General features: G+C 46.5%; 3 protein-coding genes across 6 annotated transcripts in view; 2 read left to right on the forward strand and 1 right to left on the reverse strand.

Moving 5' to 3' along the window:
- The window catches only part of LOC149858396 (endothelin receptor type B-like), a 28,826-nt gene extending 25,171 nt beyond the window's left edge, over positions 1–3,655 (forward strand). Inside the window, exon 8 of the mRNA XM_090061209.1 lies at positions 179–3,655. Within this exon, the coding sequence (XP_089917335.1) occupies positions 179–328 (150 nt within the window). The 3' untranslated portion in view covers positions 329–3,655. The remainder of the gene's footprint in view (positions 1–178) is intronic.
- A 186-nt stretch (positions 3,656–3,841) lies between these two features.
- Positions 3,842–20,393, reverse strand: LOC149858397 (DNA-directed RNA polymerases I and III subunit RPAC2-like). Its single transcript, XM_090061214.1, has 5 exons — positions 20,263–20,393; positions 9,786–9,883; positions 8,647–8,723; positions 7,460–7,542; positions 3,842–6,611 (listed from the first exon to the last, which is right to left on the reverse strand). The coding sequence occupies exons 1-5, from the start codon at positions 20,299–20,301 to the stop codon at positions 6,564–6,566; spliced, it is 345 nt and encodes a 114-aa protein (XP_089917340.1). The 5' UTR covers positions 20,302–20,393; the 3' UTR covers positions 3,842–6,563.
- An 879-nt stretch (positions 20,394–21,272) lies between these two features.
- The window catches only part of VAMP7 (vesicle associated membrane protein 7), a 31,477-nt gene continuing 28,338 nt past the window's right edge, over positions 21,273–24,411 (forward strand). The window contains exon 1 of one of the 4 annotated variants that reach the window (XM_090061210.1): positions 21,273–21,411. The gene's annotated coding sequence lies outside the window, so the exon portion shown is untranslated. Of the gene's footprint in view, positions 21,412–21,489; positions 21,602–21,629; positions 21,804–24,411 lie in introns of those variants that run through there. The other 3 variants (XM_090061213.1, XM_090061212.1, XM_090061211.1) reach the window with 3 other exon arrangements.

A 24,411-nucleotide genomic window follows, 5' to 3' on the forward strand; every position in this document is an offset into this window, starting at 1 on the left:
CACCTCATTCTTATTTTAAGGAGTCCTTAGGTATCTGCATTGATACTTTTTCCCAGGCCAAAACTCTTCTAGTTATTTAATCACAAGACATCTTTCCTGCACTGATATTCTTAGGGGAATATTTCCCCCTGCTTTCTCCCACAGTCCAGGCTCCTAATCTCTCTCTGGCTCTTCACAGTCCTGTCTGTGCTGCTGGTGCCAGAGACCGACCCTGAGCATCACACCAACGGATGATAAAGGGTCTGTTGGGAAGTGGAAAGCCAATGGGCAGGAACTCGGTCTGGACCGGAGCAGCTCCCACTTGAGTAACAAGTACAGCTCTTCCTAAAGATACAGAAATCAATGGGGAGAGAGGGAGAGGATGAGAGACAGCACCGCAAGAGATGAAAGGAGACATCTATCTCACTCTCAGTCATTTCCTGGATGGGTCTGAATCATTCACCTTCATATTACAGCTGCTGGAAACAGCAGGAGCTTCACTCCCCACTTTAACACAACCCAGAGCTCAGCCATAGCCTGGGCCATAACTGCAAACCTAAACCTCCCTGTTCTTTCTTTCATTTATGATCTTTTCTGCACTCCTCTAAGGATAATTTGGTTTTTAAATCCACAAAGAGAAAGATGAGTGACCCTGGGACCATTCCTCTCCAGCTATGGGGCAAGGGGTGCTGGGATTGATCTCACACTGAAACTGACAAGGGATGTCAGCAGGGGAAAGTGAATTCTCATTTCCAGATTTGATTCAAGAACCCAAAGCAAAGCTGATGTAGCTGCATCACCAGCACTTCACCTTCCCCTCTTTGCTGCTGGGACACAATTGCTAGAAATGAAATTCACCCAGTGGCAAAGAGCCAGCTCCAACCCTACTTACCACTTAAGTTCTATTGGAGCCCATTGGATTCACATTTCCTGCTGGCTGTTTACTCAGGGGATGAAGTTCACCCTTTGTGTCTATATTGTAATAATGGCAATGGCATGTATATAATAAAGCTTCTTAGGGGATGTTATATTCATAGTAGTATCAGGGTTAAGAACCTGTTTTTTTATTTGAAATTATAGCTTATACATACACACACACATGCGTGTGTGTGTGTAGGCTATATATATATTGCCTACTGTAGCTTCTCCCCTCCCTTCTATAGGGTAGCTTCTTTTCATTGCATCTTCTATTGCGAGAGCTGAAGAAGTCAGCTAGGTCCGTTTTACATTGCTGTTTGTAAATGCAAGCAAGGGAATGGCAACACTGGCTAGAATTAAGGTGGAGCTAGGACCAGGCAGTGTCCTGATTTCTTTATCTAGTCTTCCACTCTACCAGCTTTTCACTTAAGCCTGATTTGCATCACTATACAGTGTCCCAGTCCTGGCCCTCTTTAGAACAGAAGCTCTGTTGGTGTTGTGCTGTGGACAGATCTGTACTTGGAGACAGGAAGTTCATGGCATACAATTTCTCAGTGAACTGTAGGGGGAAAGGAATTGCTGAGCACCACTGGTGCTGAGCAACACTCTGCCCAGGAACTTAGACAAAGGAGTACTCCACAGTGTAGACTTGTAAGGGACTATTAGATCATCTGGACTGACATCCTGTGTAACACAGGCCAGAGAATTTCCTTCAGTTCCTCCCGCACTGAGCCCAGTAACTTGTATTTAACTAAAATATCTAGAGCTGAAGATTTCAAGAGATAGAGGAACCATGATTTGGAAGTTTCTTTCACTAATAGGTCACCCTCAAGGACACAGTTCAGAGACTCCCCTCAGGACAATGCAGATTGGCTACTGATGGTGATTGTTATTTCATTTCCGTGGATTCTTTCCCTTGTGTCCATACTGAGACAAGGCTCTACCTTGGAATGAGGTGATGATATACTGACAACTATGCCATTTCTGCATTTTATACAGAAAAACATGATCCAGGCCATTTGTAATGGTTGATACAGTCATAGATACTCTATGCTGCAGTCAGGGTTTGTAAATCCAGTTGTCCTAGGCCATAATTTCAAGCATGATGGAATTACTGAGTAATTAGAGGAATATTGGAGCTGCTTGAAATATGGTATATAGAATTTTCCTAAAATATTCAACCTTCTAAAATTATTTTCACAGGCCTTAGAAAAGATCAGTTGTCAGTATATATCATTTTCTTGAGATACTACGTGCAATTTTGCGTTTGTAGTGGCAGACGGTGGAACGCAGATTCATCAAACATCAGATGACAAAGATTTTAAAGCTGAAACATTCCAGGGTAGATGCCACTTTCTCAATAGAAGTTATTTTTGAAACATCCTTATTTCTGTCAAGGTTCTGACATCTCTTATAGTTATTCAGTTTGCCGGGGAACTGAAATGATTGTGTTGTATATATGTACTGTATATAAACCTCATTCTCTTCCTTCCCATTCAGCCTCTGATCTAACCTCCGACTGCTTTAATCTGCATATACCCTGTCCTAGACTCTGGAATCTGAAGTAGGGTTAAACTGAGCTCTCCATTAATGCCCAGTAGATTACGTGATGACTATCTGTAGTTAGGGTAAGTCACCTTGTTCAGGACACAGAGCAGATAGGAATTTCTAATTGCAGGGAATGATGCAACAGAAAAGAGAGCAGGGGAAAGCTGAAGACGAGGGAAGCACTGCAGAACCAGTGGCACAAGAAAAACATGCAGCTTTGTTCCTATGGAAAAGGAAAGGATGCAAGTGGCATTTGACAATTGTGGTGGCACTGGGGACAAGTGAGGTGATGCTGCAGGAAAGGCTGCTGGCCTTGAGGTCAGCAAAAAGCACCTCAATAAACAATCTGAAGCACAGTGAGCAATAGATACACAACAGCACAGTTGCCCAGTGTGAGAACCCCATTAGTGCATACAGGTATCCACAGCTTGATTTGCCTTCTTCCTGCCTACCTGTTTCTTGACCCTTGTAGCAGTTCACATCCTGAACCATGCGCTGGCTGATTTTCAGGCAGTTGTTTCCAGTCTGATCCTGGGATGCCAAGATCACAGGGTTGTACTTACGAACAAGTCACATAAAAAACTGGAGCTGGCAAGAGCCAGAATCTCCCTGATGTGAAGATCATGGGAACAGCAGTCAGAAAGGAGGCTGCCTCTGACACAAGAGCACTGCAGAATACGGGATGGATGAAGGGGACAGTAAGTCACTTCATAAAGATGGTAACAAGGGCTATTTCTCTTGATCCAAGAGTGACGGAGACATTAAATGAGGACAAAGTGCTTAGTGCTTCAAGGGTATGGGATTGTGGAAAGGGTACATGGTGTTCTGGCTTGTGGAGCACTTGCCAGTGAATAAGATGAAGAATGGCAGCTTGGGCACATCCAAGCTGAGAGCTGTGATGATGTTTGGAACAAAGAGGAGAGACAAGAAAAAAAAAACACAGATGAAGGAAGGAAGCTTATTCGGTAAATAGCAACAATTTGGAAGAAATGGGCCTTATCCTGACAGTACACAGGCAAAGTGTCCAGAGTCCATCATTAACCTGTTATGGAAAGGTACCTCAGACAATACATCTTGAACTCCTCCCAACTTTAAATAAAACGACAACCAATTTCAGCTTGTGGTTCAGTTTCATTTTAGGGCAACCCTTGCTGTGTCATGCCCTATGTGCATGTAGGGCTAGGTAAATTAATGCATGGCTCCCATAAATGTCAATGGGAATTGAGCATCTAAATCTCCTAGACAGCTCTGAAGATGTTAACAACATTTTGGAGGTGTCAAAAATACAGAATAGCCCATACTTTCAATAGCCGCTCCATGCTTTTGGGGTACTGGAAAGAGATGTCAACTGTTTGTTGTTCAGAACAGACAGATTTCAGACATAACAGAAGAACTGCAGATAACTGTATTTATCAATCAGTCAGACACAGAGGGGAAACCAATCGTATTCCTTTTCATCCTACAGGAGCACTTTTAATCATTTCCACATTAGCAGTTGCACCCACATCAACATTTTCATTTTAAATGTTTCAAAACAGTCTCAGAACCACTCGTTATAAATATTACAACAAATTGACTACCGTGAGTTAACTCCAGCTCTGCATTCTGATGCCCCAGCTGCATGCTTGTTTAATGAGGGCATCAGTATCCCCAAGTGCAGTTATTCCCTTGCATTCCACTGTAGCTCCCTCAAACTCTTGCTTCAAGCACAACTAATCTCAAAGTTCAGCCAATAGTACATGGAAAAAAGTTATTAGATCCAGTAGGATGCTCTAGCATTTTAACCCTTCTATATCTCAGATGGATATGGCTGCAATTTCTCCAACTTTAAATAGCACCTTTGGGCTGAAACTCAACCCAGAAAGAGTCAAGCTAAAAGGAAACATTTCAAGAAAGTTATGAACACGGAGTTATAATGGAATCTGTTTTGCAGACTCAAGTTTTGAATACTAGCAAAGTGCTAATGCCATGACATAGCCACATGCTGTGAGATCCCATTTCCATTGACTCTCCATCCGTTCTGGGGGGGGCACATGGTATCATTAAGAGAGCAAGCACCCTTTCTTCCTTGTTAGAAGGAAGTTCAGAGAAGACAAGGAGGGCCTTACAACCAAACATATGGCTCAAAAAGGGTCACGTCCATGCATCTCAAGAAATCCTAGGAACTCATCCATCAGCTGCCAAGAGCCAACTGGGTTTCAGATTATTAGAACTACAAAGGTTTTGTTCTCTTGTCTGTTGTCTGTAGGACTTCTCAGCTGAGTAGTCATGGGACGAGCTTGTGTGTGAGTCAGTCCCTGTATTTTACCCTCCAGGGAAACTGCCTTCCTGCTTGTTAAAATACTTATTTTTAAGGTCTCCCTTTCATTTGTGTTAGTGAAGTTGGTGACCAGGAGGGACAAACAGTGCCATCTAGAGGCAGATGGGGACTGTGCAAATTCCCCCTTACACAGCTCAGTTGGGCACTGGCCAGGAACTAATCAGGCAGGGACTATCAAACTCACCCCAGGTGTGCCCCAAACCCATCTGGAAATCAGGTCTTTCACAAGAAGAGTCTCAGCAATGTCAATGGACAGCGCTGTAGATAGAAAAAATGTCAATAGCCTGCTATGCCCTTCCAAGCCAATGGCTTGCCACAACCTTGCATCACATTGAAAAGGACAAGATGAGCCTACTGCAGTGGATAGGGAGAGAAAGGAATCTTACTTTGAAAACCAGGAAAACCATCTGTGAAAGCAAAGCACTGCCAACCCATCACAGGGATGAAGTGTGTCAATTTGTATTTGAAAGAAACATTTTATTTATAACAGACCACATTTTATGTCCCTCTTCTCTTCTGCATGTTAATAAAACATATTCATGTTTGAAAGGAAAGACTCTGGGTGTTTCTTACTAATGGGCAAGGGGTGAGGGAAGTGTGCTAAATACTTAACAGAGTTCCAACTTGTCCTTCTAGCTCTTGTGTTCCTTTGGTGTCTCCACACATATCTCCCTCTCTCCCTCCAGTGCAAGCATCTTAGCAAGAGTCAGTGATCTGAGGGGTTAAAAATGATCACTTCACTCTTGATAGGTAAACTGATAGGTATTGATTTTATACTACATTACACTTTTTATATGTAATGCTATGGACAAGATGTCAACAGACACCAATCAAGACCATATCTTCATACCTGTAGCCACTGTGCACTGTAAAAAAAACAAAAGCATTTTGATCTTTAAAGATGACAACTCCACTGAAATGCACAACAGTCCTAGAGTAGCTTAGTGCTCTTTCTGCTAGAAAAGATGACCAGTGTTCACATTTAAAGTGGCACTGCTGGGCTTTACAGTTATGCAGTGCTGAAATGAGCAGAGGTGTCTTCAGTATCTTAGGAATTTGGGAGATGCAGGTGATCTTTACCTTATTGGATAAAACCCTTCAAGATGTTTCGTTCATCTGGCTCAAGCAGCGAGTCACACACAGTACATATTTCATCGGATGACTCAGGCATACACCAACACTTCTGTTTTCAGGCGACGTATTTTCTAAGTAACAGTGAGATCTAGAATATTTTCTTTACTGGTTTTGTTTTAACAAAGAAACCCCTCGATTTCTGCACAAGCTGCTGGGTTTAGCTGAGAAGTACTAGTAAAGCTTGCAGGTGTGCTTTGGCTCAGTGCAAACCCTACATGTGCCTGACATCTGAGCTGGAATATTGCTTCTTATAGCAACAGTAATACCTGGAGCACAATAAGGGCTGCAGCTCCCTGCCCTGCTAGGTGTTAGGAATATGGATTCATGCAGAAATATGACTTCAGGTTCCTACAGGTTAAAGGAAGAAAGAACTGACATAACTGTTCTATCTACAAATACATTGAGCTTAATTTTATTCTCCCTGACGCAGGGGAAAATGAGGGAATAAAAACAACACAGAGGACATCAGAATCAGGCCCGCAGAAACTCTTTTTTCCCATATCCACGTTGAATTCAAATGGAGTGGAACGTGATGTGGTCTGTGCTCTACATTGTTTATTAGAGAAACTGCAAGGTGGTCTTCAGAACTGCCATAAAAAATAAACCTCTTCCCATTAAGTGTAAATAAACCCTATATACACACACACACGTCCATCTGATGGGGCTAATCCATTTCTGTCTCCTTCTGGGCCTTGTATTCCTTCACGCTCGCCTATAAATGAGAACGGAAAATGAATGTCACAGGTATACGACTGCTTAATTAAAAGGAAAGCAACCCCACACACTATGTTCTTCATGTGAACCTCTGATTCATAACACATCACCTAAGGCAAAGGAAAAGGGCAACATTTTTGCTTACCTGGAGCTCCCACTTGTAAACAGTGGAGGATCAATGTAGGTCTCAAGATGGAAAGAGACTCACAAGCTTAAGTTGCTCCAAGAAATGGCTGTTTTATTTCTCAGTATAACATGCAATCACTGCTGGGAAGGCTGGGCAGCATCTCCTGGCCTCAGGATCAGCCAGTCTATCGATACAGGTGTCTTGCCAACTGACTTGGGAGCTCATTCAGAACCCAGTCCCCACTGAAGCTGCTGTCACTACTGTCAGCGACTTCAACAGGAACAGAACTGGACCCTTCCTCTGCAGATCTTAAGTCCATTCAACTTTGGGGAAGGGGTGAGCAAAGGTTGAACAGATTCCAGTTCCCAGTTTATTGCCAATGAAGCCTATCCTGGTAAGATGGTGAAGGAAGATTTTATAGGTAGGCAAACTAAATCAGAAAGAGACCATGTGATTTCCCTAAGGGCAGGCAGCAATTAAAGGTTGGTCAGGGAACTCAAGTCTCTTGACTCCTCACTGTTGCTCTAGATACAATACCACAGTATTTCCATGTATTAACTGATCTCACCAAGAGACCAAGGCAGGACTCACTTGGAAAATGTTTAACCACCAAGATCCTTGGGTGAAAATGTGATCTTCTGTCTGTCAACTGACATAGCTAGTTACTTCAAGAGAGGGAAGGGGCCCAGAATCTTTTCAATGTGGAACAGTGACCTCACCTCAAATGTGCTGAGCACATGGTGGCAGACGTCCATCAAATCCGTCAGCCCTTTCCGGAATGGCTCAACAGCTGGGATTCCCCCTTCAGGAAAAAAAAAATAAAAAAATCCAACATTCATTAAACATGGGTGGGGCCTGACTGGCTCCATCAGGGGACCAGGGAGGCTAGCCCAGGTGTGTAATGACTTGACCAAAGATCTCTTTAGCAGACCTCATAAGGTAAGGATCTGGGCCAGTTCCCAGTGCATCAGCAGGCACATTATACTCCTGCCTGCCACCACACCTCCCCCCAGCAATCATGAGAGGGAATACATGGGCTGAACAGACCAGAGAGACTGAAATCACTCACATTCCTACAATGGCAAGTCAGATGTAATGCCCCCCAGCAGGGAAAGCCTGACATGCTCTTGCATAGGTTCTACTCTTTTATGCAATCAGTGCTCACAGCTGCAGAACTGGAGTATTGTGACCTGGGGAACAAGTCTCAGATCTTAGCTAAGGTTTTAAAAGGTTTGGATAATATTCTTACAATTAATAATATCAGAAGCTACTGAACAGTGGTAATGAAGTATCTTGCCAGCATTACTCTTGCAATGGCAGGTACAGCTCCTAGCAAGCCCTGAAGGCATCAACACAGATTCTGGGGAATGTACAATAGTGCACAAAAAAAGGTCCCCCACCACGGGCCACATTTAATACTTTACTCTTCTTCAACAAGCAATATAGGCCCATCCAGCTCTATAAACTACTGCATCTTTGGTTTACTGTAGCTGAATCCTGTCTAAGGATCTAACTAGGAAGGGGACACCTCAAGAAGAGAATGGGGGTGGGGGAGGAGGAGCGATACCAGGTGGAATGTCCAAGGCTAAGCAAAGTCTTGACCTCGCTGTTCCCCAGGTCACCACGTTCCTGCAGAGGACACCTCTGCGCTGCAGGAATGCAGAGAGAGACCAGCTCTATTACTACACCTCAGAACTGCATTCACGGTTCAGGTAGCTGCCTCCCTGCCTACTCTCCCAGCTGTAGCTGCCTGGCAGAGGAGGTGGGATCAAAGATGCCCAGAGGAAGAATATAAAGACTTTTTCTCCTCCATTATGAAGATTCCCGGTGTCAGGGTCTAACATGACAAGGGGAACTGCAACAGAACAACTACCACAGGCCCAAAGGAAACCCAACTACACCATACCTCTAGTCTGGATCCTGAAGTTAATTTTGCTTTCAGAGGGATGAGTGATGCAATAACCACAGAACTCCACTTCAGGGCTATGGGGCAGAGAAAGGCAGAGATGAAGCACTGGTGGGCTCTCAGAGCCAACTGTGGAGATGCACAATTTTAAGGTACTACTGAAATCAGTATAGCTACTCAGACCTAACTCAATATGTTCCTAAAGCAATTAGTTTTCACACCCAGCCCTTGGCTTGAGCATGCAGAAGAGCAGGTGACTTATCAGGTGCAGTGGATTCCAAGATGGAATGGATATGGAAGCAAGTTCATGCACCCCTGCTGAAGTCACCATGTGAATGAAATTTATGGTCTGACTGGGGCAATACAGCCAGAGCCTGGGACCATTCAAGATGTCACCCTGGCCTTAGGACATGTAAAGAATGGTTTAAAGTGGGGGAATGGCAGTCAGGGATCTGAACTCCTCAGCTATTTCCTGCAGCTGAATCCCTTGTATCCTGAGGGCCATTGGCCACTTTAAGGATTTGCTTTGCTCTCTTGGTCAAGACTTCTCACTTTTTTGTGCTGTGGGTCCAACTGATATCTGTCCTCCTGCCCCGGAGGCTGCATTCAGAGAACACTGTACAGAGTACAGAATGTAATTCCTAGTGAATAGCTTATTGTTATTTTGTTGAAGGCAATTTGTCTGTGAGCAGCTCAGATGATAATTGCACGTTGTCATTTGAAATTATTCACAAAATAAAATTCTCCTCTAACAATTTTAGAGGTATAATTCTTGAACTGGGAGCTCCTCACAAATAGTAATTGCCTGACCCAGATAAGCCTTTTCCTGGTCTTTGACTGATGAAGCATAAGAATCTGGCTCCCAGTGCAAAACTGGCATTCGCAAGTGCAAAATTAGCTTCTCTAACACTCGAACACTGGCTTTTCCTATTACCCTTCCTGTAGACACTCATTTCAAAGGAGACACAAGGCAGTCAAAGTACACTTATTTAAAGGACCTAATCAATATGTGTGGACGCAGTTTTGTAGTATTCATCCAGTGACGAAGGGGCTCGATGATGTCGGGTATTAGAAGCTAGTTACAGGGGAGACAGGGCACTTTGCCCTCACATTGTACTAGTTTTAAGGACTCCACTTACTTCTTCATGATCATGTAACGGAGGGAGTTGCCAAGTGTGTGGTCCTCATCATGCAACACAAACGTGACACAGTTTCCATCTGTCCCTTCTGCCTGGACCTGCCACCAATAAAAAAAGAAAAACTAAGATCACAAATGTATGGTTATGTCCCAGCTGACTGAAGACCCCCTCTGAAGCAACTAGGGCTGGGCCTATATTAGAGAAATTGCACACAACTGAGCGCAAAGAGCACAATTCATCTGGAACCCTATCCGAATGGTCCCACAATGAAAAGGAGAGAATCATAGAAAAACAGGGCTAGAAAAGGACCTGACGAAGTCACCTAGCCTGAGCCCCTACTCAAAGCACAGTCGCATGCATCTAACCCATTCTAGCTCAGTTCAGAGTGGAAGCACCTGGGCAACATGAAAAATCATGAGAGAAGGTTTGCTTTTCAATGGGGCAAAGTAAAATCTGGATTCTCCGGACAAAAGCTAGGCCTATGGAAAACAGTGGGAGTGTGAATGTTCATACACTAGGAATGATCCTGTGAGAAGCTAAGTGTTTTCCTCTCCCACTCTAACACCAGCAGATCTCGAGGTGCTCTGCCAGGCTGTGCACAGGAGTAGATTCATAATCTTCCCAGCACTTTTTGTTCAGACACCTGGCAATAGCACCAAGTGCTAAAAGCTCCAATAAGGCCGGTTTGGGTTTGGGATTGTTTCCAAACCCAACAAAGCACCTAATTAATCTTCCAGCCATCAGCTCACTGCTGTGCCTCTGACCTCTCTCCAGGCTAAGTATAGCTGCTGTGGAGCCTGATGAGCCCAGACATCCCCAATCGTTTCCTCTCTGTGCCTTAGAGAGATGCTTCAAGGTTAAGTGTAGAGCCAGGGCTACAAAGCACTGATCTTTCACATCCTGCCCACAACCTGATCTTAGTCACTCCAGAAGTTTCACAATCCCCTTCATTTCCCATCACACAATGACACCCAAAAGTTACAATAGTCTTCCAAAGCAGATATTACAAAAAGCGTACTTGACGTTATAAAAAAGAAGGGCAAATTGCACACTGTTTTGTCAGAGAAGGGGACCGATGGCTAAGGTCTGCTAGACTACAGAATTCAGAAAGCCCAGCAACTCCTGGTGGTGTGACTCAACAACAACATCACGATTACAATAAATTCTTTGCATTTACAGAGCCCCTTTCATCAAGGGATCTTATAGCACTTCACAATCATCAATAAATAAAGCCTCAAAACTCCTCCCTCTCAAAAGGGAAGAGAAATATCATCTTCAGTTTTATGGAAGAGGAAATTAAGGCAGAAAGCCTACCTGAACTTGATAGAAGAAACTTTCTTGGAATAGAATAACAAGACATAAACGACTTATCATAGGCCCGGGGTGCTCAACCTCCAGCCCACGGGCAAATATGGCCTGTGGAGCCACTGCATCTGGCCTGCAGGACTCCCGACAGGTCCAAAAATTTGGCAGCAGGGAAGCAATGGCCATAAATATGGCCACCCTCACACCTGCCAAATTACCAAACCCCAAGCCCTGTGATGCCCAGTTAGAGTCAGGCTGCACCTCTTTCCCCCTACAGGGTTGGGATGGGCCATGCCCCTTCCTTCTGTGCCCCCCTCAAGACTGCCCCATTTTCCCTTGCAGGGCTGGGCTGATGCCAGGCCATGCCCCTGGGGGGCCAGGTCAAGTCCCTCCCCCCCCACCTCTCAGAGCTGGGTAAAGCCCCCCGCCCCACAACGGGGTTGGGCTCAAGCCAGTCCCTTCCTCACCCCCCTCCATATGGCTGGATGGTGGTTGCTGCACTGGCCCTGGATCAGAACCACCATATAGCCGCAGTCAGACCAGGCACTGAGCATCCAGCCCACTGGAGAAAAAGGTTGAGCACCACTGTCATAGGCCAGCTGGGGAACCGGTAACACTGGTGAGAAGCAAGCTGACTCCCAGTCTCCTCCTGTAGTCCTAAGGCCTAATGCCCTCCCCTCCCATTTTTTCCCTGAAAGCCACGGGTATTTTTTCCCAGCCTAGCCCTAAATGGCTGTAAAGACTTGTATGAGAGTAATGACATTACTAGTGTAAATCAGTAGTCAAAAGCCTTTTTTCCAAGGTTACAGGTACCCGTGTCGTCTTTGAACTGCACCAAACTGAAGGACAAGCTCTAATTGCCTGTCCTTCACACATCCAGTCCCAGCTGCCAGGGTGTAAGCAGCCCATTTAAGCCAGTCCCTTCTCTCTAACCAACTTCCCTTGTCAGCTTATCACATTACTCTTCAACCAACCCTTTTGCAAGGAGTTGGAGAGAACAGATAAGCCTTGCAAAGGGCCCTGAAAAGAAGAGAAAGGGCTCAGAGTCCCTAAACATGCTCTGAGCCCTAATGTTTTGGGCAATGAATGGACATGTGGTGAGAGTTGACTTCTGCCCCAAAGGGTTCAAACCCAACAAAGGATAGGAGAAGAGGAAGATTATTATGCCTGTTTTACAGATGGAAAATTGAAGCAATGAGGGATTTAATGGTCAATCCAGTCACACAGGGAATCTGTAACAAAGCTAATCACTGAACCCACATCTCTTGAGCCCTGATTTAGTGCTTTCCCATAAGATGATCTTTCTTGTCATTAGGGATAAATCGAGCTTTCCTATGCCAAAATATATACATGGTCTTCCAGGCCAAATCTTTGAAACTTAGTGATAAATGCTGGAGAAACAGGATTTTAAAATGGAACTGCCATGAATTTAATAGACTGCTGTCAGTGACATCACTTTACAAAATGCTCCCACTGCAACGGATGTAGCAACGATTATTTTAACACCACAACAGGGGGTTATGCATACTACACGTGAAATGCATGCTCAGTCCAGTGACTGAGGGAGCCCAGGCCAGAGTTCTTGAAGCGGATGGAGAAGGCAATAATTTAGGCAAGACACTACAGTGAATTTAGCTTTTCTGTGTACCTATTGCACTGTGAGAAACTAGTGCATTGATCCAGCAGATAAAAGCCAGAGGCCCACAGTCATGCAAGTGCAGGGAACAAGCTGTGCTGAACGTGTCTGGTTCACAGAACCTTGATTTTCTCTCCCATTTTCCACAAAGATCCCTTTGATGTATTTTCAGGACTTCACAGAGATGCAAGTTTTGTCACAGCTCATTAGACTATAGGTCCACCTTGTCAGGTATCCACCTGTGGCAGTGGCCATTACCTGATGATGTGGAGGAAGGCAAACAAACACCCCTCCCTCAGGTAGCATACCTCTTAAACTGTACTGTGCTGTACACAGGACTGACTGCTTTCCGGGCCTCAAAACAACTAGTTTGTGCCCTGAGGCACAAAGTGGGATTTCTCTAAGCTTCTAAGGGCTTGCCCATACTCCCCTTGCTCCGCCACTAGAAAACATGCACGCCCACATGCTTCTGGCAGCCCCACATGGCTCCACTCAGCAGCTGGGCCACCAAAGAAGGACGTGCACCCACAGAGGACAACAGCTGCTGAAGGGTCCATGGCAGCCAGGGGAAGAAGTGGGGAGTGCAGGGGCTACGAGGCAGAAGTCTCCCTGGCAGATGTGGTGCAATTCTGCTGCCAAAAAGGGGGGTTCTAAAATGCACAATCATCAATCAAGCCCTCTCCAGCTCCCAAAAGACATTAGAGACAGAAAAGATCCCCATCCCTCCTTAGATTATTCAAGGTATCCCCTCCAGCAAGGTCAGGATTTAGCCCTCAATCCTGACAGCCCATGCCTCAAGCATGATTAGCCTCTTCTGGCTAAGCTACCTTAATCGCTGCAACCTCTCATCATATAAAATTTTTTCCTGCTTAGGAGGGGTAGTAATTTATGATTATGAATTATTTAACATCATGCTTGGTGCCCAGATACCGCAGTGATGGATGCATTAGCACTGCACAAAGAGAGATCAGACTGGCTAGACAAGGTATCTATATGAACCGTTTGTCTTTACCAGGGTTCATGTTGGGAAGTCTAAAAGGTCACTCTAACCGTAAGTTATCTTGTATGAAAGTAAAAGAGTGATTAGGTGGGAAGCAGGGTCTACGTCTGACCCTAGATGCCCTGCTATCTATCACGGAGCCACCAAGCTCAGTCCCCTTTCTTTATTTTATTATATACAGGTCTGCATAACATCTGGCCATTGGAGATCACAACATGTGGTTGGCTGCCTCAGTCTTTCTTCTCTCCACAGCCCACTGGCATTAACTGCAGCGACTGCATGAGCAACAGTGACTCATGTGAGGAAAGATCTGCAGGATCAGGCCTTCTGTAAGAACAATTACTGACCACATGACTATTGTTTCTTCTGAAAACCATTCAATGAAAACCAAACACTACTGAAAGAAACCAGTTGTTTCCCTGATACAGCTACTTACATTTTGGCTGTCCCCCTCCCACTAGCAAAGCCACGCAGAGAGTAATAAATTACTGCTGCTCAACAAGCAAGGTACTGGTAAAGGACTGCCAGCACAGCAACTGCAGGCTCTGCTGCCACCTCCTGCCTTTTATGGGAGCAACAAGTTACAACAGTTAAAAGCAAGGGTGGCCAACCTGTGTGGCATGGTAAGCCTGTGTGTGGCATGTAGCACATCAGAGCGGGGACAGGCAGCACAGAGACAGACAGGGCAGGAAGCAAAAAGCAAAGCAGCAAGTCAGGCAGGGAACATAGTGAAGGAAGCAGAAAGCAGAGCAACAGATTAGGCTGGGAAGGAGATTTGAGTGGCACTAGGAGGGTTCAGGGCTTATCTTGTTGGTGCCCACCAAGTTAAAATAAGAAAAGAAGCTGAGTTCAACAGCAAAAACACAGCTCTGTTAGACGTCCTGCCACAGGTGAACAACCTTGCCAACACATGTCTGTCTAGAGCCATGATTCTCAACCAGGAGTAAAGAGTGAAAGCTGAGGCATTTTCCAAGCAATGCCTTAGAATAATACAAAATGAGGGTTGGAAGGGTCCTCAGAAGGACATCTAGTCCAACCCCCTGCTCAAAGCAGGACTATCCCCAACGAGATCATCCCAGCCAAGGCTTTGTCTAGCCACCTTTTGAAAATGTCCAAGGATGGAGATTCCTCTACCTCTCTGGGTAACCTGTTCCAGTGTTTTACTACCTTCCTAGTGATAAAATTCTTCCTAATATGTAACCTAAACTTCCCTTGCTGCAACTTGAGACCATTTATCCTTGTTCTGTCACCCACCACCACTGAGAAGAGTCCAGCTCCATCCTTCTTCAAACCCTCCTTCAGGTAGTTGAAGGCTGCTATTAAATCCCAACCCCCCCACCTTCTTCTCTTCTCTAGATTAAATAAGCCCAGTTCCCTCAGTCTTTCTTCCCAAGTCATGTCCCTCAGCCCCCTCACCATTTTTGTTGCCCTCCGCTGGACTCACTTCAGTTTGTGCACATCCTTTCTGTAATCGGGTGCCTAAAACTGAACACAGCCTTGAGTTTAATGAGGGTGCTTTGTGTCTACAAAGGTAGAGAACCTCTTATCTAGAGTGCAGGGCAAATATCCACCACAACAAAGTTTTGGTGGTCATCAAACTGATCACCTGGGGCAAGCTCTAGCATAGGCAACTCATAAGGCAAGCACGGGGGGGTATGTGCCCCCCCCGAGATTGGCCGCTGTTGACACTGCCGCCAGCTTCTGTGGGTGGTCACCGCTCACTCCCCCACCCCCGCTCTTCCCACTCACCACTGATGCTGCCGCCTACAAATGAGGTCGTTTCCCCCTCCCCCCCCCCCCCAATCTCAGAAGACACCAGTCATTCATGAGCTCTAGGCCTGGTTTTCACAGAAGTTCAGCAACTCTCCTTAAAAGGAAGGCTTTTTTTTAGGTAATGTTAGTCCTAACTTGTCCTGACTTAACTCCATTTCAAATATTTGAAAGGCTGCCATAAAGAAAACTGAGAAGCATTGTTCTCCCTTGTCACAAAGGGCAGGAGACATGGCAATGGGTTTAAACTGCAGCAAACTCAATTCAGGTCCAACCTTAGGAAAATGCTGTCCACCTATTAAAAAAAAGGACAATGGAACATGCTGTCTAGGAAACTTGGAGAATATTCTTCACTGAAAGTTTGCAAGAAGACACTCGAGGCACCTATCTGAGGCGGTTTGGGAATAGGTCAGCCTGACTGGATTCATCGTTCATATTCCCCGTCTGACAAGCCTTCCATGATCCAACCACAGTTCAAATTTTTTAAGGAATCAAAGTGAGAGGCAACTTCTTGGTTCTTTCTACTCCATCCACTTTCACAAACACAGCTTTTTTTCTCCTCTTGATTCCTCTCCCCCTCTCTGTCCATTGGTTAGCAATTTTAACTTGCAGGGTAGGTTTAAAATTGTGATTAAAAAAATAAAATTTAATTTAAAACACTATTTTTTATTTAAATGAGATTTTTAAAAATTTAATCGTGTTGATGTTTTTTGTTCCGATGCTTTTTTAAAAAAAATACACCTATATAAAAGTGGTTTTAGTTTAAGATATGTTAAAGCTCAAAGATGATACCATGGAATATGGACTATAACTTGTATTTTTATACTATTTGAGACAATATATTAATGTAACCTTTTTAGAAAAGATTTTATAAATAGGTCACAAGAGGCCATGGACTATATTAGGGGCCCAATCTTATGGGGTTCCCAGAAGCTCCTCTATAGGTTAGTAAAGACGAAAGAAAACAAGTGAACCTAATGGGACTCAGTGCTCAATCTAGAAGATCCCATCTAAGCATTTCAGTTCTCTAACTGTGGAGTTGTATCTCCCAAGATAACATCTTTATTAACAGCAGTATATGGAGATGAGACCTACCCATCAGCCCTACTGTCTCTATGCAAATACTTTAAGTTTATCATACTGACCTGGCTGAAATAATCTATTTAATTTTTGTTAAAAAACACATTTCACATTTATAACTAAAATAGTTAAAAATTCAAAAATACATAATTTGTTTTGTTAAAATAAATATGTATGTTTGTTGTTGAAGAAAAATATCCAAAATGCGTAAGCTTGTTTTATTTAACTAAAACACCAATGTACGTGTCTGTTGTTTTTGGTGATGGTTGTTGTTGTCCTCCTAATACAACATGGCAAAAATATCCCCCAAATATCCATGAGTAATCTAGTGAATTGGAGATAGCTCACTTCCCAATGACTTCATGAGTATCTGCTTCAATTAGCTGTGGTAAATAAAATAATTTTGCAGCTACTTCAGAAAACCAAATCATAATTCAGTTAATCTGAAAAGTATCAAAATAAATCACTGCTTTAAAAAATATTGTGTGTACCTTCTAAAAATGAAACCTCCATCTATCTCTGAGCTGTAGATTATATGCATTAAGGTTGCAAACAAGGATGCACTTTTTGTAGAAAACAATGATTAAATCGAGGCTTCCTGACCAGTGATTTAAATCGTGATTTAAATGACACTTTAAAATTGATTTGAGTTAAATCAAATCTACCTTGTTAACTTGTCAGCAATATTATTTAGCAACATAAAAGATGTTACCAGAACAAACTGGCATCACAGACTGTGGTGCAGAGAAACACTGGACAGTTATTCTTGCTTCTAAAGAGGAGAAAAGAAATCCTAACTCTGAATCATTCTTTCACACCTCTTGACAAACCGCATATTACAGGGGATGAGCATGCAAACAAAAACAATCCCTGGGAGAACTGACATTGGTTTTATACATTTCTGTGAATTACACTAGGTGCAAGATGACCAGATCTGCAGCTCTCTCTTGGTAATGCATACAACACAGAGCTATTACCACACCTTGCCACTAAGCAGAAGAGAAGCAGGTAACTAACAGTCTATTTTCTTTTAGCAAACAGCTCCTATCCTGAGACAGATGTGGACAGATAACACCCTCAACTTTCACTGGTAGACTATGAACCTGAATGCGGGTCTGGATGGCCCCCCAGTGCTTCTGCAAATCCCAGAGAAAAAAAAATTCTTTCCTTACATGCAGGGATGCACTGACCGCCCAGTAAGTCACTACTGCAAAGGAATGCAATTTCCCCCCATACACGTGTATTGAATTTTTAGAAGCATGCATTAACCATTAAACTGTACCACTGCGGAGTTGGATCAATTAAAATTAACTACATAATTCTCATACCAGTCTCAGCTCCAATAGACATTTTTTCCAAGAGGGGATGTTTCAACCGGATTTAGGTTACTGGAATCAGAACTCTGGGTAGAGGTGATATCTTATTAGATCAACAAGATATTTGCAAAAAAAATTTCTTTATTCACATGCTTTTTCAGGCATAGGAGAATGCAAAGATTGTAAAATTTCTCCAAATGCAAATTCATATTTCACAGGACAGGTGGAAATGCAAATTCATATTTCACAGGACAGTTGAAGGTATAAGTCACAGGGGTAGGCAAAATGCAGCCTGTGGGCCAGCCCGCCAGGCCATTCTATCCTGCCTATGGGGCCCCTAAAAAATTTAGAAAATTAATATTTATCTGCCCCTGGGTGCCTGTCATGCGGCTTTCGATTGCTTGCCAAAACTCAGTAAGCGGCCCTCCGCCTGAAGTAATTGCCCAACCCTGGTAGAATCTCTCCTGGTTGGCAAAGTTCATTTTGTGCAAATTAAGGTCAGATAAAAGTTTGAGCAGTCTATTTACCTTGAAGTTGTCTGATGGTAAAGAGGTGCATCCAAGAGAGATTTTTTGGGCTGATACCAACAAATGATACTTAAAGAAGCATATCAGCTGATACAATCCGATTTCTGATACGCAGCTCAGCAGTGTCCAGCTGGTAAGTCTGTGTGATGGAAGGGGGGAGGTGGAGGGGAAGGGGCATGGCAGGGGCAGATCAAGGCCCCTGTGGTGAGGGAGGGAGTGGGGCTGGGGCAGATGCTGCCCAGCCAGGGCAGGGTGGGACACGGGATGGAACCGTGGCTTGCCTGGGGGGTGCAAGGAGGGGGCGCTCCTGCTGCTGAGAGCACCCCAGAAGGACACAGGGGTGCATGTGGCCCCACATCTGTGTGGGGAGGAGGGGGCTGCTGCTGAGGGCTGGAGCAGGGGCTGTGCCAGGCTCTTCCCAGCAGGGGCTGGGCTGGGCTGTGCTGTGCTTGGGGTGGGCAGCAGCAGCACTGGGAGGGGGTTATGGTGGGGGGGGCTGCAGCCACCCCAAAGTTCACCATAGCCCCCCAACCCAGTGCCCTGATTACAGCTTGGCCCAGCCCCTGCCGGGAAGAGCCCAAAGCAGCCCTGGTCCCACCCTGCAGTGGCAGCCCACCCCTCCCCACACAGATCTGGGGGGCACACGTCCCACCTGTGCCCTCCTGGGGTGTGCACAGGGATGGGAGCCTCTGCCCCACCTCGAACAAGCCACAGGTCTGTCCTGTGCCCTGCCCCAGCCCCAGCCCCACCCTCACCATAGGGGCACGGATCTGCACCCTGCCCACCCCCAGCTCTTCCCACCGCCCTCCCCTTCCACCACAACAGACTTACCAGCTGGATGCAGCTCTGCAAGCTGCCAGGCTGTGCTCCTCACCACCCACATGCTGCACTGCCACATCGGGCAAAAAAGCCAATTTCTGATAGTCAATTTTTTTTTATATCAGTGCAGATTTGATATTGGACCAATGTATCAGTACACCTCTATGAACTGTTTCTTTCTGGTTATGTTGTTTCATATTTTGCAAGAGGATGGGTACACAATCAAGTACTAAATAAATGTGCAGTAACAGTAGCTCCAAACACCTTTTTAGTGGCGTTACTGTGCAGTAGCCTAATAATACTGGGCAGTAGTGTATTGGCACTGTTTCTGCTGTGATGGGCTACTACACAGCATTATTAGGCTGTTAGCGTCTCATGTAGATGCACCCACTCTCTCCAAAATAACAACAAGCGAGAGATTAGAAGCAGATGTGCAACACCCCCGCAGCTCTATAGCTAGTCTCCGCTCCTCCACCGTCTCGCTCACTCCTTTCCAAAGCACATGTTAGATGGAGGGCTAGATTTTCCACACCTTAATTAGCAACGTTGGGAATGTTTAACTTGCATTTAAAAAATCCCCTTATTCATAAAATAGGTCATGGAGGTAGGTGACAGATACTAGAAGAGCAGGAAGTTGCCTCCTAGTTGCAAAAGACCTTATGAGCCTCAAACCTGCTGTAACTGTGCTCAGACTCTTTAGGAAAATTAACCGGGCCGGGCTCCTCCCTGGGCCAAGCCGCTTGCTGGCTACAGCGGCAGCTTGTCTACCTCCAGCTCCTAGCCCCGCCCGGCCCTCATTCAAAGACAGCTAGAACCAGCGTGAAACCGACCCCTTGACTGGGCGACAAGACACGGCCCCCCCGAGGGTGGTCACAGCCCGGGGGGAGGCGACCACGTGGCGCGGGGGCGACGCCGGGGCCGCGCGCGCAGCCCCGCGCTCGGGTCTCGGCCCCTGGAGCAGAGCGGGTCCCGCTCCGCGCGGCGGCTCCGCCCTGCGCCGGGGGCAGCAGCTGCCCGCACTCACCGTCTCCAGCACCGGCTTCCTCTCCGCCTCCTCGGCCATGGCTGCGGCGCGCGGGGCGGGCGCCTGCCTGGGCCGAGCCCTCCAGCGCCGGGGCCGCTGGGAGCTGTAGTCCGGACCGGGGCCTCCGGTCTCGGGGAAGCCCCAGCTCCCGGAGTCGCGGGATCTGCCGCGATCGCTGTGGGAGAGCGCCAAGGGCCTTTCGTCCTCTGGCCCGGGACGCGGAGCCTCGCCGGGTCCCGCGCCCGCTGCTCAGTTTCCGATTCGGCTGGGCCGTGAGGTGCAAGGGCGGAGCCGGGGGAAACGGCACCGGACGTGGCTCCCCTGCTGCCAACTTCGTGGCCCTTTGGCGAGCCACGTGGGCTGCAGCCGGCTCGGCCGGGGAGCAGGGGAGTCCGGCACAGATCCAGCCACGGGGGTGGGGCTGGAGGCAATTTGGGGCCCTGCTCCCACAACCTGGGGCCTTATCTGACAGCGCAGGGGCATCGCGGGACCGGGCCCGCACTGCTGGTAGCCGTTGGCGCTATGCTCGGCCTGGAACCGCCCGCAGGCCAGGCACCCGGATCACCCCAGCCCAGGGCCTGCCCGGCCCGCTCGGAGGCCGCGGGGCGCCCAGCTGAGACGCTCCCGAAAGGCCGAAGCCCGACCGCTTCAGCTCCCGCCACCAACACGCCTTCGAGGCTGCATTTCACATAGCAGACGTGAGGTCGCCCCTGACGTCACGTTCTCGGGCGCGGTCCAATCGAGACGTCACAGGGACTCGGAGGGAGGCCGAAGCTGAGCGCCCGCTTCGCCTGGGCCCCGGGTCGCCGCGGCGCCTGAACTCGGAAGCTGCGTGCGGCCCGCCCCGGCCGGCAGGTGGCGCTTGGCCCCACCCGCCACCTGAACTACCCTTCCTAGCGGGCAGCGCGGTGGCCCAGACGGGGGCCGCTTCCCAGTAGGCAGCGCGGGGCACGCGGAAGCCGCCTCGCTCTCTGCCCCCTCTCGAACTACATTTCCCAGGAGCCCCCGCGGCGTCGAGAGCGCCCTTGGCGGAAGTGCACGTGCCGGCCGGGAGGAGCGAACGCCGCGGCGAGGGGGCGGGAGCAGATAAACAGCGCGCCGGGCGGGGGACCCTTGCTGCAGCCCTTTCACTGCCGCCTGCCGGCCGGGGTGAGCCTGGGGCTGCGGGGGCGGGGGCGGCATCGTCCTGTGCCAGCAGCGCGGCGCGGTGCTCCCCGGCCCCTCGGGTGCTGCCTTCCAACCCCCCCCCCCCCCCATCAGCTGCTTGCGCAGTGTCGCTGTTGGGCGGCGGGAGGGGCTGCCTGGTGAGGGCAAGTGGACGGGGCTCAGGAAGGGGAAGGTGAGACGGAAATGGGGAGGGGGGGACGTGATGTCGTCTGATGCTGGAGCCCGAGGTGATTGTGAAATTGGGGGAGGCCAGTGTTAGCCAACTGCTAGAAAGGAGACTCCAAGTGTTGTAGCCGGGCACCTGCATTGAGCAACATGTTCCCGCATTAGCATTTGGGTTGCTGGAAGCAAAAACCAGAGAGCTGTGGAAATCGGTGAGCTTGTGACTGGGCACGTGGGCTTTTATGTTGGAGGAGTCAGAAGCCAAGTGAAGGCCTGCTTTGGTGGGAAGCTAGCTAGTGAGCAACAGGCTTCCTGAGGCGGTGTTGTCAGCAAAGGGTTTCTCCCTTCTGTGAATGTCCTATAAATTCTTATCTCTGCTTTTATCCTTAATCTTATATTGGGGATTGTTAAGAATGGAATTGTAAACAAAACAGAAAGTGCCCTGCTGCCTGGTTGTAAATCCCTGGTGTGTCTACATCTTGACTCTTGTGCCCAGTTCTGGTCCCCTCACCTCAAACACTATCTAAAGAACTAGAGAAGGCCCAGAGAAGGGTGACAAGGACGATGAGCAGCATGGAGCAGTTTCCATATGAGGAGAGACTAATCAGTTGATAAGAGATACTTGTAGGGGAACATAAGGATTTACAAAATACTAAATGGTGAGGAGAAAGTAAATGGGGATTTATTATGTACTCTCAATACAAGAACAAGAGGTCACAAAATAAATCTAGTAGGTCGTAAATTTTAAAACTAACAGGGAAGTTCTTTTTTACATGGTATGTCATTAAAGTGTGGAGCTCATTGCCACCAGATGTTGTGGAAACTGCAAGTTTCACTAGGTTCAAAAAGGCATTGGACAAATTTTTGGAGGAAAAGGGCATCGGTAGCTATGGAGCTTAAGAGGGAGGGCTACAGCCCCTGTGCTGGAACTTCCTGGGCCCTAAGTGCTGGAGGCTGCATGTGAGAGTGACAGTGAAGAAACACCCTGGTCAGACACCGTTTGCTCTCCCTTCCAGCTTCAACTCCCTGTCACTGTGTGAGATGGAGACTGGCTAAGATGCACCTATGGTCTGATCTAATAAATAGCACCTCCTAGGTTCTTGTGCTCCTCTTAGTATGTGAGTAATTAAAAATGGTCATGTTCTCTTTTTGTAGTGATCCTTTACCTTTGCTAGGACAGGAACCAAACTTTTCAACTCCTTAGGTTGTAGCTCCTTGTAACCCAAGCCTTTTAGAGTGCTCCTGCTTATTTTCATCGTGTCCAAAGAATACATTCCAGGCTATGTTCTCTGTGTAAGGGTGACAGCCTGTGTTGTAGAAGACATAGTCTCCCACAACTTCTTGTTGCCTTCCTTGTCTCCTGAATTACTTCATCTTGGTCTTTTTTCAAAGACTGCTGGGAAACTCAGCTATTTGTAGAAGGCAGCAATTCTGCTTACTTGCTGACTTGCATTTCTGTTTTGACTGTATGGGCTACCAACTCGTTTAAGATGCTGGGGTTTGTTTTGGTTTTTTTTGTTGTTTTTGTTTCCCCCCCCCCCCCCCAATTCTGTAGGGCCCTTCTGGAGGAGAGAGAGATGGCAAAGGCCCCCTCTTACTCCTTTCTGCCTTATCTTGGGCTGGGAGTTTGTTGCCTTTGTGTGTCCTAAGCTCTCCAACAAGATAGATGTTACTTGGAGCCTGAATTAATAGGTTCAGATCTTCTGTTCAGGAAGCTTTGATTTGGGTCTTGTAGAGCGTGGCTATATCTACATTGCTGGTGTATAATGGATATAAGTCTGCCTGTAAGCTAGGTATACAATTACTAGATCTAAATATGCAAATAAGATTTATCCTTGATTTTCCTGACTCTGAAAGACCCCTGTTATAAGTTTAACCAGCACTTAGAAATGTTAAGTGATTTGCCTTTACTGAAAGTAGGAGGTGAGAGGAAAGACTTTCTCTTGACAAGTGAGAGAATGGAAGTAGTCATTCCAGCTGACTCGCAATCAAAAGCCTAAGGTTAGGGAGGGAGTGCTGCAAAGTTCAAATCCTCTGTCTCTACCTTCTAATACCCAATATGTTGATTGCCCTGCTAGTTCAAGGCAAAGATTTGGTAGGCTTTTATGAAAGCAATTTTAATGTCTACCTGTTAACTCAGTGGTAGAACTATTCTACAAGTACAGCCTTCTCCTAAATGCTGTCACTAACAGGCTTGTGCTAATGATGGAACTCCTGAATATTATATCTAGAAATGATGTAGTTTTAGAATTTACAATGAGTTGTAGCAAGATCCTTCATGGGGCCCTCAGTTTAGGTTTAGGGCATCTTATCACTTGAGATGAGGCTTTTTGACTTTTAAAGTAAATGCATTGCAGTCTCGTAATGAATCCTGTTTTATAATGCATCCTGATTTTCAACAACTCTAATAGTGGGAACTCCTTCCCCCTCCCCCCCCCACATGATTATTGTATAGTAAATTAACTCATTTTTATTTTATTTATAGCAAACACCCCTTTCTCCTGGCCCTATGACCTTTATTGTAATGAAGTTGTATTGTGTGCCAAACTTAATATTAGGCTAAAACAACTGCTGACACTTTCCCTGCCCTCTTCCTCCCCACCATGTTTCCTTTCAGTTGTAGCTGTTGGCTGTGTCTGGTTAATTCTTAGATGACTTTCATATGTAGTTTGGTCATCTGACTGTTTGAGAAAGGTGTGTATGTTTCCTGACTGTCTTCTGTTTAGCCTGATGACTTAATATGCCTTAGTGATGACATGGCACTGGAGTGAGAGACAAAGGCTTGAGTCTTTATCTTACCCAGGTTGGCATTACTACAGA

The sequence above is a fragment of the Crocodylus siamensis genome, chromosome 8, assembly GCF_052110815.1.
Source record: "Crocodylus siamensis isolate JL-2025a chromosome 8, ASM5211081v1, whole genome shotgun sequence".
Taxonomy (NCBI): Eukaryota; Metazoa; Chordata; order Crocodylia; family Crocodylidae; genus Crocodylus; species Crocodylus siamensis.

What these genes read in the sequence shown, in the direction of transcription:
- LOC149858397 (XM_090061214.1), bottom strand. Translation starts at nt 20,301, where the DNA reads ATGGCCGAGGAGGCGGAGAGGAAGCCGGTGCTGGAGACG. An exon ending in GGAAGCCGGTGCTGGAGACG is followed by an intron (nt 9,884 to 20,262) that starts GTGAGTGCGGGC and finishes TATTGGTGGCAG; the next exon opens with GTCCAGGCAGAAGGGACAGA. An exon ending in CGTTACATGATCATGAAGAA is followed by an intron (nt 8,724 to 9,785) that starts GTAAGTGGAGTC and finishes TCTGCCCCATAG; the next exon opens with CCCTGAAGTGGAGTTCTGTG.